Source organism: Arvicanthis niloticus, chromosome 1, assembly GCF_011762505.2.
Source record: "Arvicanthis niloticus isolate mArvNil1 chromosome 1, mArvNil1.pat.X, whole genome shotgun sequence".
NCBI classification, from domain to species: Eukaryota; Metazoa; Chordata; class Mammalia; order Rodentia; family Muridae; genus Arvicanthis; species Arvicanthis niloticus.
The window spans coordinates 68,096,692-68,113,278 of NC_047658.1; the positions used below are offsets into that span (position 1 = coordinate 68,096,692).

The 16,587-nt window shown below is 40.8% G+C and overlaps 1 protein-coding gene across 1 annotated transcript; it reads left to right on the forward strand.

The window, feature by feature from the left end:
- Positions 1-201: 201 nt before the first annotated feature.
- On the forward strand, positions 202-15,209 carry Thap12 (THAP domain containing 12). Its single transcript, XM_034506744.2, has 5 exons — positions 202-441; positions 4,098-4,218; positions 7,206-7,313; positions 9,961-9,997; positions 12,261-15,209. Exons 1-5 carry the CDS (start codon positions 353-355, stop codon positions 14,177-14,179), a joined length of 2,274 nt encoding a protein of 757 aa, XP_034362635.1. The 5' UTR covers positions 202-352; the 3' UTR covers positions 14,180-15,209.
- The last annotated feature ends 1,378 nt before the right edge of the window (positions 15,210-16,587 follow it).

Below are 16,587 nucleotides of genomic sequence, written 5' to 3' on the forward strand. Positions count from 1 at the left end.
TGAGAGGAGGGTGGGGGGAGGAGGGCTGAGGGAAGAGAGGGCACCCTCCAGCGCCGGGGTGCATTGTGGGAAGGAGGCGGCAGCGTCCCGGGCGGGCTGGAGGTGCAGCAGCGGCGGCGGCGGCGGTAAATCCTCCCGGCCGCACACAGCACTGTGGAGCCGCGGCCCCAGCCCAGCCTCGGCCCGCGCGCCCCTCCTGCCCCTCGCGGCTTCGCGCGCCAGCCCCTCCTCCGCGCGCGGCCTTGCGGAGCCGGCCGGCCGGCCCAGCTCCCCTCCCCGGCCCCGCGGGGCGGCCGCGCTGCCCTGACGAGGCGGGGAGGGGAGGGCTGGACCGGCCGGCGGCCGGACGACCATGCCGAACTTCTGCGCTGCCCCCAACTGCACACGGAAGAGCACACAGTCTGACCTGGCCTTCTTCAGGTTCCCGAGGGACCCGGCCAGGTGAGTGGGGCGCGGAGGAGGCAGGGACTTCGGCGCACACGTGCGTTCGCGGGCACCCGGCCCGGTGGGTGCCACCCGAGGACGCGAAGGCGGATGAAATGGGCGCTTAGCGCCTTCGGTCGTCCGACGGGGTTCCTTAGCTGTCAAAGGAGGGTTAGACTCCAGGGCTGTGTTCCGGGGTTCCTACCTTCCCCCGCGTCTCCCGTCTCTTCTAGGACAGTGTTTCTGTTTGGAGTCGAGCAGATCACAACTGCTGCCTCCTTCGGACTTGTCATCACAGTGGTCAAATGCTGACCGTTACTCATTGTCTCCTTTGGTTATTGTGGGGACCGCAGAGGATGCGTGTGAGGGCATGGGAATAGATATTGCAACTTCACTTTCTTTGGGGTAGCTTATAATCTGGGTCGTACTTTGCGAATCTTAGGGACTTAGTGTGATAGGATAGGCTGCAGGTGGTTCTCAGGGCTCTCATGTTGGTTCATTCATTTAAAAATCAGTGCTTAACCATGTTTGGAGTACTGATGTCAGGTGCTGGTGACTCGAGTGAATTTTGTCACAGACCGCAAAAAGCACCTAATCAACGGAGAGAGCTGATCTATCAACGGACATTTAATATTGCATGATATTAATTAGTTGAACAAATATTTATTGAAAGCCGACAATTGGTAGAAATTGGTCTGAGTACTAGAGTAGGTAACATGAACCAATGAAAATCCCTCCTCTCAGAGGTTACATTCAAGTCTCTGGAAATTGGCAAGTAAAATATTTATAATAGCGTGTTCAATAATGAAAAATATACTGAAGAAAAATACAGCAGAGGTTGGAGGGCTTTTAGCCAGGGAGCAGTAGGAAGGATAGTTCAGTGCTGAAGAGCACTCGCACTAGCAGAAGGACTGGGTTCTGAACCCACATCAGGTGACTTAACCACCTGTAACTTCAGTTCCAGGGGATTATACACAACCTCTTCTGGCCTTCCGGTGTACCAGGTACGAACCTGTGTATGTGGACTTGTGGAGGCCAGAGGGCATCTGGTGTCTTGCTCTATTACTCCTTTAAGGAAGGGTCTGACTGAACCTGTAGTCAGGTTCAGCCAACCCCAGTAGTCCTCCTGTCTCCATTCCCCAAAGTGCTGGGGTTACAGGCACCAGCACAGTAAGTGCTTTCTCCGGCTGAGCCATCTCTCCTAGACTCCTGCGGTTTTTCAACATAAAACAGTTACAGACAGAAGAAAGGTTGAGTATTAGTTTGTTCGGAAGATATTATAGGTTTGATTTATAATGTGATATCTGATAGGCTTGGGCAGGCATTCTGCCAGAGGATGGAGTTCAGCACTAAAGAACTTGATTAGCATGCATGAGGTTCTAGGTTCTATCCCCTGTACTTCGGGGAAATATGCATGTCTTCATACCACATATGGAAACAAATTTCAAATGGCTGCTTTCTCTTTTTCTACCTTGTCATCAATATTTATCTTTTGTTTAGTTCTGTTTTGTTTTTGTTTCCCAAGATGGTTTCTTAATGTAGCCCTAGCTGTCCTGGAACTCAACTCTGTAGACCAGGCTGGCCTTGAATTAGCTGCAGTCTTCCTGCTTCAGTCTCCTTAGTGCTGGAATTATAGGCATGAGCCACCATGCCTAGCTTGTTTTGTCTTTAATATTTAGATTTACAGTCACTTGGAATTTGTTTTTGTTTATATTGTGAAATTACTAGTCAAGATTTAGTTTCTTCATAAAGATATCTTACTCAACACTGATTGTTTAAAGGAAAAAAATCTTATCTTCACTGCTGTTCAAAGCTATCTTGGGTTTATTATTATTATTAATTATTTTTTGAGACAGGGTTTCTCTGTATAGCCTTGGCTGTCCTGGAACTCACTCTTTAGACCAGGCTGGCCTCAAAGTCAGAAATCCACCTGCCTCTGCCTCCCAAGTGCTGGGATTAAAGGCGTGTGCCACCACTGCCTGGCTTATTTTTTTTTTTTTTTTAAGTTTTTTGTTATAGGGATTCAGTTGAATCAGTAAAGAGAGACATCACACATCTTTCCCAGTATTTATTCCTAGGTATTTGATAGGAAATGCATGGGATCAGTCACTTGGCCTTTTCTGTCTTGTGCTTACTCAGTTCTTGCTGTTAGTGTCAGAACACTTTTACCCTAGAGATACTGTGGACAGCAGTGTCTGTGTGTAGCATCTCCAGAGATTAATAATCTAAAAATGTAACTGTAGTACTTTGGCAAACTGTTTATTTTTACGGCTAATATTTGTTTTTTGAATCAGAATGTTTATAATCATAATTTATAACTATAAAATATTAAAGTATGGATACCTTAGTCATTGTTACTGAGTAGTGTAGTACTTAGCTAAATGAAATGATATATAATTTAGGTATATAGCTGGGCAGTGGTGGCGCACACCTTTAATCCCAGCACTTGGGAGGCAGAGGCAAGATTTCTGAGTTCGAGGCCAGCCTGGTCTACAGAGTGAGTTCCAGGACAGCCAGGGCTACACGAGAAACCCTGTCTTGGAAAAAAAAAAAAAAATTTAGGTACATGATTTTAGTTTAAGGTATGAATATCATGACAGTTACTGTGGTTTCACATATTTAAGAGTGGAATTAAGTGTCAGGGTATGTGCCAGGGTTAAAATAGTAAGACCTAAGAGGAGCTGGGTGCAGTAGTGCACATCTTTAATTCTGGCACCCCTGGAAGCAGAGGTAGTTAATCTCCGAGTTCAAGGCCAGCCAGGGATACTTAATGAGACCCTGTCTCAAAAATAAAAGACCTAAGAGGATATATATGAGTATGTTAATAGATATTATACTTGTAACAATATTATATCCATTTTATAATATAAGTAGAACATGAGTTTGCTTTCAAACTGGTGATACTTTTTCAGTGGCAGAATTTTTGTTTTTCTTGGAATAAGGGAAAGATCTAGTTTTAACAGTCAGGGAGTTACTTAAACATCTTAATTCTTTATTTCTGTTTGTTTGTTTGTTTTTCAGGGCAGGGTTTCTTTGTATATCCCTGGCTATCCTGTAACTCACTCTGTAGACCAGGCTGGCCTCAAACTTAGAAATCCGCCTGTCTCTGCCTTCCAAGTGCTGGGATTAAAGGCATGTGCCACTACACTTGGCTCAGGAATTTTTTTGTTTTGTTTTGTTTTTGGGTTTTTTTTTTTTCCGCCGAGACAGGGTTTTTCTGTATAGTCCTGGCTGTCCTGGAACTTATTCTGTAGACCAGGCTGGCCTCGAACTCAGAAATCCACCTGCCTCTGCCTCCCAAGTGCTGGGATTAAAGGCGTGTGCCACCACTGCCCAGCAGGAATCCATTCTTAATAATACATATTTGCCTTAAAACTAAATTTGGATTTTTGAGGTCTCACTATGTGGCCTTGCCTGGCTTGGAACTCATTGGGATCTCCCTTCTGCTTTTCAGATACTAGGATTAAAGTTATGTACCACTATGCCTGACATGAATTAATTATATTTTGAAACAGATTCTTCTATATAGCTTAGACTTGTCTCAAATCCAGAGTCTTCCCGCCTCAACCTCCAAAGCACTAAGAGTATAGGTGCCTGACACTATGTCTAGCCCAGATGCTAACATTTAAAGTTTGAGTTTATATTTTATAGTTATATTTTGTTTTTTTTTATAGATGCCAGAAGTGGGTTGAGAATTGTAGAAGAGCAGACTTAGAAGATAAAACACCTGATCAACTAAATAAACATTATCGACTATGTGCCAAACACTTTGAGACCTCTATGATCTGTAGAACTGTAAGTAATAGCCGGCTTGGCTTCTCTTTCTCTCCTACAGTGTCTGGTTTGCAGTGTAAATTTTTATCTATTATTGGAATGTCTACCTATACCCTACTCTTTTAAGTTGAAGATAGTTTGGAGTTTAATAGTATCTTGTTCTCAAAAACATGATTTTTTTTAAAACCCTCAGTTTCTGATGTCCCATCCCCCTTCACTAGAGGTAACAACTTTTAAGTGTATAGAAAATATAAATGTATAATACTATGAGTATGTTCTAGAGTTTTGTTTCTTTAATGTGGTTCTGGAGTTAGAACCTGGAGTCTTCTGTATACTAGCAAGTGCTCTGCCACTGAGTCAGCTCTGCATTCTTGTGAATGACAGTATCATCTAGACCATTGTCTTTGTGTTTATGATTTGAATGTCCTCTTAAGAAGCAACACTTATTTTGTTTCCACTATTTAATTTTGAAAGGCTAGCCAAAACAAGAGTCAATATCACACAAGTAACAAGAAAAATACTCTCCTACCATGACTTTTCCCTTTTTGGCCCTGATTCTAAAGATACCAGATCAGTTAACCTTTTTGAAATCTTAAGGTTTCTAATGTTCTAAGATTCTGTTATTGCTATGATTCATACAAGCCAGAACCAGGCAGATTTGATTGACATGTATGAACCACTATAGAAACTAATGAGGAAGAGCTTGTAATACATAGTGTTCTTACTTGGTATAACTAACATTTTATATTAGGTTTGGTGTAGAAATAAACTTGACTTAAAGGTACACTATATATTACTGTGCAGCAATTTATTTTGATATTTTTTTTCAGATGCATTTTGCAGAGGCATCAGAAAACTAAAGAATGATTGGGTTATTTTATTTCTCAGTATTAATTGAAGCAGATACTTGTGAAGTCATTGGGAGGTGAGCCAATTCTGGTTCAACAATTTAATCACAAATACTTGAGGGATTTTTTCTTTTGCCTTGTTTTATTACAAGTGTAATACTCATCAGCCAAAAAGTCTCACGTGTAAAAGACAAACTACTTCTGTGTTCTTGACATTCAGTAAAAATACCACAAATTATTTTAAAATATACAAGCCTTGCCTTTTTATTTTAGTATAGTAAATATTACCTCTTAATGTGTAATTTCAGTGAGATTAATTTGAAATTTTTAAAATATAGCTTACTATTGTAGCTGACTTTATTCAGAGTATATATCAGAAAGATTAGCTAGTTTTGCTTTTTTAATTCCCAAAAGATTCTTTCATCTTAAATAAATTAACCCAAATGTGAGAAATGTTTTTTTCTCTATGTGTAGAACAAGCAGCTGTTGAAAGCCAGCTTGTACGATAATTGTGTTAAAATATGTAAGCCCTTTGGCTTCATTAGTTTGGCATTTAAGATCTTGTTAACATACATGAGTAGTTCTGCCAAAACCACAATTTTTATTATCTTTGATGCTAGAGTAAGATCAGTGTAGTTCCTTTAAATTGCCAAAGAGTAAACCTTGATAGGGAGTTAAAATTGTTCATATGAGTTAGATATAATATAATCTTTTGACACATGTATTTATATTTATAAATAAATATAGAATGTCCCATTTTTCATTCACATTCTAGTTTTTCTGATCTTTGCTTTGTCTGCTAGATTTAAAGTTTTTAAATTATTTAGAATGTCTTCTCCCTCCCCTAATCACCCAGCTATTTGATGTTGACTGTGTTTATTTTGAGACTTTGGCTTAGTGAGAAAGTGGAAAAACTTGGGAAATCATAGTTTGCTTTCCTCTGTAGCTTTGTCCATAACCAATCTCAACTCAAACTCTGGTGAATCAGAGTTCCTAGTCCAGCATAGAAGTAGAGAATCCATAAGAAATTACATTTCAGCTTGGCATGGGGGCTCGTTTCTGTAATTCCAGCAGTCAGGAGGCAGAGGTAGACGGGATTACGAGTTGAGGTCCATCTGAGCAAACACAGTGAGACCATGTCTCAACTTACCAAAAATTCAATATAGTGATAATAATGCATTAAGACTTTGTTTTGTCTTCTGTGATGTGTGGGGCTGGGTTAGAAAACACTGACTGAGTAGCAGTCCTCCCTAAGTGTTTTCAGCAACTCTTTGAGTGGAACCCAGGGAGTATGTCCCACATAGATATATTTTTCTGTGTTATCTTCCCAGTCGCCCTTACCAAGGTGAAAAAATTTAGAGAGATCATTTTTTTCAGAAGACAGCTTTGAAGTCACTAGTACTAAAAGTTCTTTCAAATAAACTTTATGTGCTTTGTGTTTTTTATTGTAACTGGAGGGAGAAATAAAAGCCACTGTCCCTTTGGACTAGAGAGCAGGAATAGTAGTTATTTATCAGTTACTCTTCTTAATTAATTTCTTGTTGTCCCAGCTTCCTCTTGGCTCACTGTGGAAGACTGTCACTGTGTAGGTTTGAGTCCAGCTTCCAGCAAGGCACAAGTAACAGGGCAGAAAAAAAATCTCTTCTTCAGTGATAAGATCATTAGAACAAGAAGGGAGTTTAGAAATGCCTGATTGAATGGTGGTAGAATTGTGATTATGTATTTTGTTATACTTAGTTTGTTAATAGTTTCATTTTGGAAAATGTTAAACTTAGCCTGACTCGTATTTCGGAAAAATAAACTGGGGTCTAAAAAGTGAGTTAATTTAACTAGAGCCTTTTAGTGAGTCATTGGTCAAGATAATGTTATTTTTACTGTGTTTTGATATTTCCTAACAACGGCAGTGGAGTGAACAGCAGGTAAGGAGGGAGCATTATGATTGACTACAGAAGGGCATAGATAATTTGGGAGACGTGATCCCTGTAGATTTGGTAACTCATGGAAGGGCAGAACAGCTATGATCTCCAGAAGGGCAGTGAATTTTTCAAGTCTGTACTTTAGAAACAGGTAAAGAAGTACTAGGAATGTCATTAGTGTAAAATTTTATTTACTTTTTTTTTTTGAAAGACCATCTCTGAATTGATGTATTTTCTTTTTCAGAGTCCTTATCGGACAGTTCTTCGAGATAATGCAATACCAACAATATTTGATCTTACCAGTCATTTGAACAATCCACATAGCAGACACAGAAAGCGAATAAAAGAGTTGGTATGTCTGCCTCTCCATAATCCTGTTAAACAAGTGTGGGGCTATTTGTTATCTGTGTCTCACAGGTAGCAGGCTAGGAAATGAGTGCTGTGCTTATTAAGAGAGAGTCTGTCTTACTATTGGTTAAACTGAAAAACCTTCTCTAAATATAGCCGGTTGATTGTTGTTGAGTTGGGAGGGACGAGTGCTGTTGATTATGGACCACTAGCTCATAGCTTTCCTGAGCTTGGAGGCAAGGAGAATAAAACTGCCATGTTTCCAGAACTTAGCACAAAGAAATAATGAAAATGAAGTATTAGAACTGGAGATCTGGGTTGATTTAGAGATGAGGATTTCACTGCTCCTTTTGACAGGTTCTAGAAAAAGTTTAAAAAGTGTTCCATGTTGTATGCTTTACTCATATGTGCTTTTATAATCTTCTGCTACCTTTTAGACCTGATAACCAAAATAGACCTATTTTTTGTTGACCTTGGGTAAACACAATTACTTACACATTGCCACTATCAAGACCTTTTTTGTTTGGGTTGGTTCAATTTATGTAATTATTAGTGTGCACACGCATATGCCATGCTATGTGTATGGAAACCAGAGGACACATTTTAGGAATTGGTCTCTCCTACCTTGGGAACCCCCAGGATGTGTTTGTAAGACACAAGCCATTACCTGATAAGCCAGCTTACTGGCTCAGCTCCCCTTATATGGTTTTGAAGACAAGGTCCTGTTAGCTCTTCAGAGGGTAGGTTGGGTTGGGTTGGTTTTAGTTTGGTTTGGATTTTTTGAGGGATATGGTTTTTGTTGGTTTGTTGTTTTGTTTGTTTGTTGGTTGGTTTGGTTGGTTTGTTTCAAGAAAAAATATCGTGTTGTAGACAATGTTCCTGAAAGTTAGATGAGACTCATTGAAGTCCTCAGAGCTTGGAATGGGTGTGGGGCAGTTTTCTTTGCTTGCCCAGTTTCTCCTTTTTCTCTCTCTTCTTGTGGTTTAATTTTGTTTACAAAAGTTTTTGATCTTCATCTAGAATTTGTTAGTGCTTTGCTTTCTCTGTTCCTGAAACTACAGCAGTGTTTTTTTTGGAGTTGGTAGTTAATCAGCACCTACTATACTTGTTTATTTTTCTAGTGTCCTCTTGATTTGGGGAGCATTTTTTTTAAGTTTTTTTTTTTTTTTTTTTTTGGCTTCCTGAATGTTTTTGCTCACATGTATATACCCCAAACCAGTTTGAAGGTGTGAGGCTCTCCTGCTTAGCTGGCAGTATTTTGTAATAATCTCTTAGTTCTTTAACTACAACTACTGGTTTTTTTTAAACCTCATTTTTTTTCCAAACATTAAGTGATGCATAGAGAATCATGTATGTCTCCATTGTCCTTGTTCTGTCTGATTCTCCTCTTCCCGAAGGCTTCCTAAAGTTTCTTATTGTGGACATTTACATTTTATTGAACAGGGCCAGAGATATAGTCTAATACAGTGCTTGCCTGGCATATGCAAGGCACTGGCTTCAATTTCAAGCACCACTAACACGCCCCGCCCCCCTTTAATAACAAGTGCCATGGTGTAGTTTCCTTTTCTTTGTTATCCAATCTGTTGACCATTTATATCTGTGACTTCATCACACTTAGTTTTGCTTCCTGGTTTTCCCATCTTTTTCTCTAGCGTTTGTTGCAGAATATTGCTGACCCTTGCATAACAGTCCTCTGCACCAGCTTTCTTCTGAGTACTCTGTCCCACAGTGAAGAGCTCAGCCACTTTGTGTTTGCAGCTGTTGCATCCCTAACTTTGCTTTTCATGGCAGGCAACTTCCATTTGGCGTGCTGCTGCCCTCTGGATTAGGAGGGACTGTTCCCGCTAACCAACCTACTAATGCTTATTGTTAGTAGCAGTGTCCAGAGCTGCTGTCAGGTACCGTGCTGTCTGAGGCTCTTGTGGATACTGTTGTTTTCCTGCCACAGATAGTATTATGGTATAAACATTAGAGAACCTTGAGTATACTCTATGTATTTATTTCCCTTCTGAGTTGATGCTGTCACTTTCTGTTTCCTAGGCACTTCTCATTATTTTTTGTAGGTTCTGTGATGCAGCAGGCGTCTTCTTTTGTGACATCTTTAAGGCTAGATTTGGAAGAGGAGTTACCGTGTCCTGTTGAATTTGATGCTAAGTGCTATGTGTGGTGTACCTTCATCCCATTTAGTACTTAATACACATTCCTCTAGTTAGGATACTCAGGGAGAAAGTAGGTTAAAGAGCACGTGCTTTCTCTTCTAGTACTTTGCTTTAGCTTGGAATCATGAGCACATTACATAGTTTTTGAAGAATGTATTCCATATGAAGAATTGATGCTCTTTGGAGCTAAGGATGATGATTAGTTGATTAAAGTGCTTGTATAACAAACATGAGGTCCTGGGTTTGATTCCTAGCACCACAGAAGCCAGCACCTGAGAGATGAAGGCAAGAGGATCAGAAGTTTAATATCATCCTCAGTTACTTAGTGAGTTCAAGACCTGCCTGGAATACATGAGACACTTTCCTTAAACAACAGTAACAGAATCCCTCAAATTCTTGAATGAGAAATTTTTTTTGCTCAACAGCCTTTTTAAACTTTAAGATGATTTATGAGAAGTGATTTTCTTAAAATATTTTTTTTTCTTCTTTTAGAGTGAAGATGAAATCAGGACTCTGAAACAAAAAAAAAGTAAGTGATAGTGTTAATGACTCAGCTTCTCAAGGCCTTTTTAGAAGGCCTTGACCTGGTAAGAACAACTAAATGTGTTTTATTTCCACAGCTTCCCTTGAGAGTGAATGTACAAGAGTGACTGGCTCTATCCCACAGCCTGGAATTATTAGAGACTTAGTTCATTCTGTCTTTGCCTGGGATTGCTGTACTATGTAAATTGCTGTTACAGAGCACAGAGGGAGAGCACCTTGCTATGGTAGTAGTGGCAAACCAGAGTGTACCAGTAGGAAAGGAAAGGCTCCAGTAAAGCCAGCCAGTCCAATTACACCCATGTACCTTATGGTCCATAATTATTTCTTGGCTTAAGGAATAAATGCTGTGCAGGTAGTTGTTGCATTGGGTGTCATGGTTACAGAGGCTTTGTATGTGCTGCTGTGTAAGCTGTGCCATTAAAAGGTGAGGCTGGAAGTTGGTTCTGTTCTTACTACCAGTTGACCCCATTTTTCCTTTATCTTCTCTTGCTACTGCAGACATGAGTTTTGATTGATGCCATTCTATCCTTCTGGTACTTTATTTAATTTTTACAGTAGCTCCATGATAAGTAATCTTGTTTTCCTTTATAGATGAGGAAACAAGCTCAGCAAAGAAAGACAGAAAAGATATTTTATACAAACATAGTGTAGTGTAAAACAAGCTGCTAGATTGAAGTAACCACATTTATTTAGATGTCGTTAGGGTTTCTGATAGCCTAAGGTATTTAGCAGGTGAACCAGAGGAGAGAGCACAGCGTTCAGAACTTGCTGAACTCTGAGCTCAGTTGATTGGAAGTGAAGGAGTAAATAAGAGCGGTGGGTGAGGGGAGGATGGCAAGGAAGGCAGGCATCCAGGTTAACCGCTTTCTGGGTGGTTATGATAGAGGAGGGCTAGAGGAGGAATCCTCCCTGAGCCCTGATGAGCTCTCAGAGCCTGGAATACCTAGAAGCACAGCTTGCACAGTCCCAGTCACTCTAGACTTTGCTTTGTATCAGGGAGCCTGTTTGTCTCTGCCACCTTAGTGCTTAGACTGGAGTATGTACACCAGCCACCTGCTGTGCCTTCCCTGCCTGTGTCCTTCATACTCATGTCATTGTCAAATGCAACCTCCTGTTCAGCTGTTGGTCTTAGTTACGGTCTTATGTCTAGGAAGAGACACCATGATCACAACTCTTATAAAGGACAACATTTCATTGGGCCTGGCTTACAGTTTCAGAGATTCAGTTCATTATCATCATGGTTGGAAGCATGGCAGTGTACACACAGACATGGTGCTGAAGGAGCCAAGAGTTCTATATGTTGATCCACAGACAGCAGGAGGGAACTGTCAAGCTATACTGGGCATGGCTTGAGTTCATACTACCTCTATATCTCTACCCCCACAGTGACACATTTCCTCCAACAAGGCCACACCCACTGCAATAAGGCTACACCTCTGATAGTGGCACTCCCTAAGGCCAGGAATTCAAACATGAATCTCTGGGAGCCATTCCTATTTAAACCACCACAGATATTTTCTCAGTGATGCTATATAAATTTTGGTGGCCTTCTCAAAGACCTAGATATTAAGAACTTGGTTTTTAAGGGTTCTTCAGATTTTAATTCTTTTTCCTGGAGCTATTATTGACCGGTATGACTATGGACAGGAAACTTTCCCTATCCATATATGAAGAGATTAGGCTAAATGGGCTAATATTCTAACATCAGCCCCACCACGTTAGGTTTTATAAAACTGTCTTCCATATAGAAATGTGATATAGCAGTTAGATAAAAGTGGTATCTTTCTGATTCGTGGATTTCATTTCATTTCTATCCTTGTAACTATATTCGTAGCCTTGGGCAAATTGTTTACTGTCCTTATTTGTCAAGTGGGATTGAAACCATCTTCCTGTAGAAAGGAATGTGATACCGTAAAATGCTGGCCACGGTGCCTGTAGGAATATTTGTTCTCCTCATCTTCCTTTTTCTCATGGCATAGACTTTCTGTCATTAATGTTAATAGTTTGTGAAATGCCTTATGAGTTTATTAAAAATTGTTCCTATTTTGTGGCAGTGTTCGTGTCTATTAAGATCTGTCTGTAGCCTTGTCTCTCACTTAGCTTTATTTGTGCCCTACTCTGGATGGTCTGTTAATGGTGAAGGAATGAGGTTTTGAATTTTAAATATTTGGCCAATCAAAAGTGTAATTTGTTTTGTCTTTTGTGGTTCTTCATGAGTCTCTTTGTGAAACCAACTTTTTGTTTTCCAGTTGAGGAAACTTCTGAGCAAGAACAGGAAACTAATAGCACTGCTCAGAACCCCAGTGCAGAAGTGGGGAACCAGCAGGATGGAAATGTGCTGCCTTTAACCCTTGAAGAGAAGGAGAACAAAGAGTACCTCAAATCGTTATTCGAGATTCTGATTCTCATGGGGAAGCAGAACATTCCTTTGGATGGGCACGAGGCTGACGAGATCCCAGAGGGTCTCTTTGCTCCAGATAACTTCCAGGCACTCCTGGAGTGCCGCATCAATTCTGGAGAAGAGGTCCTAAGGAAGCGCTTTGAGACCACGGCGGTCAACACCTTATTCTGCTCTAAGACTCAGCAGAGGCAGATGCTAGAGATCTGTGAGAGCTGCATCCGGGAGGAGACACTCAGGGAAGTGCGGGACTCACACTTCTTTTCCATCATTACAGATGATGTGGTGGACATAGCAGGAGAGGAGCACCTGCCCGTGCTGGTGAGGTTTGTTGATGACGCTCACAACCTGAGAGAGGAGTTTGTGGGATTTCTGCCGTATGAAGCCGATGCAGAGATTTTGGCTGTGAAATTTCACACTACAATAACTGAGAAATGGGGATTGAATATGGAGTATTGTCGTGGTCAGGCTTACATTGTGTCCAGTGGATTTTCTTCCAAAATGAAAGTTGTTGCTTCAAGACTTTTAGAAAAATATCCCCAGGCTGTCTACACCCTCTGTTCTTCCTGTGCCTTAAATGCATGGTTGGCCAAGTCTGTGCCTGTGACCGGGGTGTCCGTGGCTTTAGGAACCATTGAGGAAGTCTGTTCGTTCTTCCATCGATCACCACAGCTGCTTTTAGAACTTGACAATGTAATTTCTGTTCTTTTTCAGAATAGTGAAGAACGGGCTAAAGAACTGAAGGAGATTTGTCATTCCCAGTGGACAGGCAGGCATGATGCTTTTGAAGTCTTAGTGGATCTCCTACAAGCTCTTGTCTTATGTTTAGATGGTATAAATAGCGACACGAATATTAGGTGGAATAACTATATAGCTGGACGAGCATTTGTACTCTGTAGTGCAGTGACAGATTTTGATTTCATTGTTACCATTGTTGTTCTTAAAAATGTCTTATCTTTTACGAGAGCCTTTGGGAAGAATCTCCAGGGACAAACCTCTGATGTCTTCTTTGCAGCCAGCAGCTTGACTGCAGTATTGCATTCACTTAACGAGGTGATGGAAAACATTGAAGTTTATCATGAGTTTTGGTTTGAGGAAGCCACAAATTTAGCAACCAAACTTGACATTCAAATGAAACTCCCAGGGAAGTTTCGGAGAGCCCAGCAAGGTAACCTGGAATCTCAGCTAACCTCCGAGAGTTACTATAAAGACACTCTCAGTGTTCCAACAGTAGAACACATTATTCAGGAACTTAAAGATATTTTCTCTGAACAGCACCTCAGAGCTCTGAAATGCCTATCTCTGGTACCCTCAGTGATGGGACAGCTCAAATTTAACACATCAGAAGAGCACCATGCTGACATGTACAGAAGTGACCTACCCAATCCTGACACACTCTCTGCTGAGCTTCACTGTTGGAGAATCAAGTGGAAACACAGAGGAAAAGATATCGAGCTCCCTTCCACCATTTATGAAGCCCTCCATCTTCCTGACATCAAGTTTTTCCCTAATGTATATGCTTTGCTGAAGGTCCTGTGTATTCTCCCTGTGATGAAGGTTGAGAATGAGCGCTATGAAAATGGACGGAAGCGTCTCAAAGCATACCTGCGGAATACTCTGACAGACCAGAGGTCAAGCAATTTGGCTTTGCTTAACATAAATTTTGATATAAAACATGATTTAGATTTAATGGTGGACACATACATCAAACTCTATACAAATAAATCAGAGCTTCCTACAAATAATTCAGAAACCATTGAAAATAACTAAAAGATTTAAAAAATGGCTGTTGTCTAATTTTGCTGTTTGGAAGAAAAGCTGTAAGGTGTAGTAGGCCACTTAATGACTTGCTGATAGACCTCCAGTTTAACATATCATTAGCTATTGGTAATCCACGTACTTAAATGGCCCCTGTTTGGACTCTCATACTTTGAATACCTGTCCATTCTTCCAGAAGTTGGCATTGGGAGTGCCAAAATGCCTCTTTGCTAGTGGCACTCTGGAAATGTTTTAGTTAAAAGTCATTTTAGATATGACATTATCACTGTTGATTCAGTTGTCAGTTATTAAGTTATCAAGAAAATGAATTTTGTGAGAGAAATACATTTTATATTTTGTCATGATGAAATACACCATTGACTTTGGACTTGGAGTTACAGGTGTTTAAAATCTGTGGTAGCAGCACTTGGAAGGCAGAGGTATGAGGATATCAAGTTTTAGGCCAGCCTGGACTACATAGTGAGAGTTTGTCTCAAAAACAAGTGAGAACTGGGTTGGAGCTTAGTGTGGAGCTCTTGCCTAGCATGTGCAAGCCCTAGGCTCTCACCTCAGTATTGCAAAAGCAAAACAACAGATCAGCTTGTAATGGGCAGCCCCAGGAAGTAATGAGCAGCCTTCTGTGTAGATTCTGTCAGGGCAGAAGAACCTCAGAGGAACAAGTTAAAGGAAGAATGGCAGAGCCAGGCACTGCTGCTCCTCACAGGATTGTTGCTGGTTACATTCCTTTGCTGAGCCCACATTGTTACAGGCTTTTTCATTGTTACAGGCTATTCACTTCTGCTTCGTGGAGAAGACAGACCCAGAGGCCATCCAAATAGGCAACTGACTTGTCTATTTTCTTCTTCTTTTTACATGATTATGTCTACTGCCTCGTCTTGATTTATAAGCAAAACCTACAGAAATAAATGTTTTGTGGTTTAATCTAAAAAATAATACAGAAAATATTGCTGTTATTTTTGGTGAATAAAATCAATTTTGTATAGTTTATTTCAATCTAAATAAAATGTGAATTTTGTTTAAATTTCAGGTGAGGTATTTTTGGTGGGTCAGAACACATTCTTGTATATTTCTTAAAATGGTTATTTCATAATCAGCCTCATGCCTTTTATAATTCAAGATCAAGTATTTTTTAGTTTTTCTTTTTTTTGGTTTGTATTTTAAGGTGTAGGAAAATAATTAAAATCAAGAAGTTACTAAGTGAGGACTGGAGTGAAGCTCTTGCTAGCATGTGCAAGGCCTAGTCTCACATCTCAGTACTGCAGAAGCAAGCTTGAAGTCTGCTTTTTTAACTGTTTTGCTAAGTATATATTATGGCCCTGCTATAGGTTGCTGGTTAGAGTGTCACTGGGTGAGTCACAGACGGCCATGGGACTATTTTGTGTTGAAGTGAGTTGATGTTATTGGGGCTTCAGACAGCAGAGTTGGATGCATGTGCTGTGGCACTGGGTCAAGCCTGGGGTTTGTGTCACATCAGGACACATTACCTGTGCAGGTTACTGATGTTGTTAGAGTTCTGTCCTTAACAGAGGACTGACCAATTCAGGGTGTCAGTGAAGCAGGCCAGAGTTGACCTGTTGTATGTATCTAGTCCTTGGGACTCTTACAAGTGTGACTAGCAGACTACCCAACCCAGGTCTGTTTCCTCCACTGTAAGGTGGTGCTGTGGGGATTAGGTAATTTGTCAGTGACCTGCTGCTGCCCAGACTTAATAGTTTAAAGAAACAATTTCACTTTTCACAGTTTTGAGGTTGGTTAAATGATACTTTGCAAGTGTTATGTGGGCTTTCTGCCTTTGGTTGAAAGCCAAGGTTTGCTGGGTGGGGTGGCCAGGTTTCCCCATGTGGTCCTTTATCTTACATCATTGTGGTTCTAGTGTTCCAAAATGGCAAGGGAACCTTCAAAATCTGGACTCAGGAACTTATGGGGTATCACTTATATACCACATGCTGTCCAAGCAAATAGCTTGGCTACCCTAGATGGAAGGAACCAGTAAGTAAGGTCTCCCTGACAGCCATAGTTGCAAAATGGGTCCTGTTTTCAGTCCACTACAGCCATGTGTCCAGAAGCATTTGAAGGTACCTTCTTTTGTGTTCTCTAATCTTGTGCTCTGTGGAAAAGTGTGAAAGCCTCATGCTTGCCAGGCAAGCATTCTGCCAGAGCTGCACCCTGGCAAAACCTCAGTTAAAAGATGTTTACATACCAGGTGTGGTGGTGCATGGGGATCTTAAGTGGAGGAATGGCTGGGAGTTTGAAGCCAGCCTGGCTTTCTGACCAGCCAAGATTACAATAGTGAAACCCAGTTTCAATAAACAGGAAAAGGATTTTCACAATGTATCCTTGATAGTGGTTTGAGTTAGTGGTGGTTGCACAGATGAGAATTTCTATTTCCTAAAACTAGG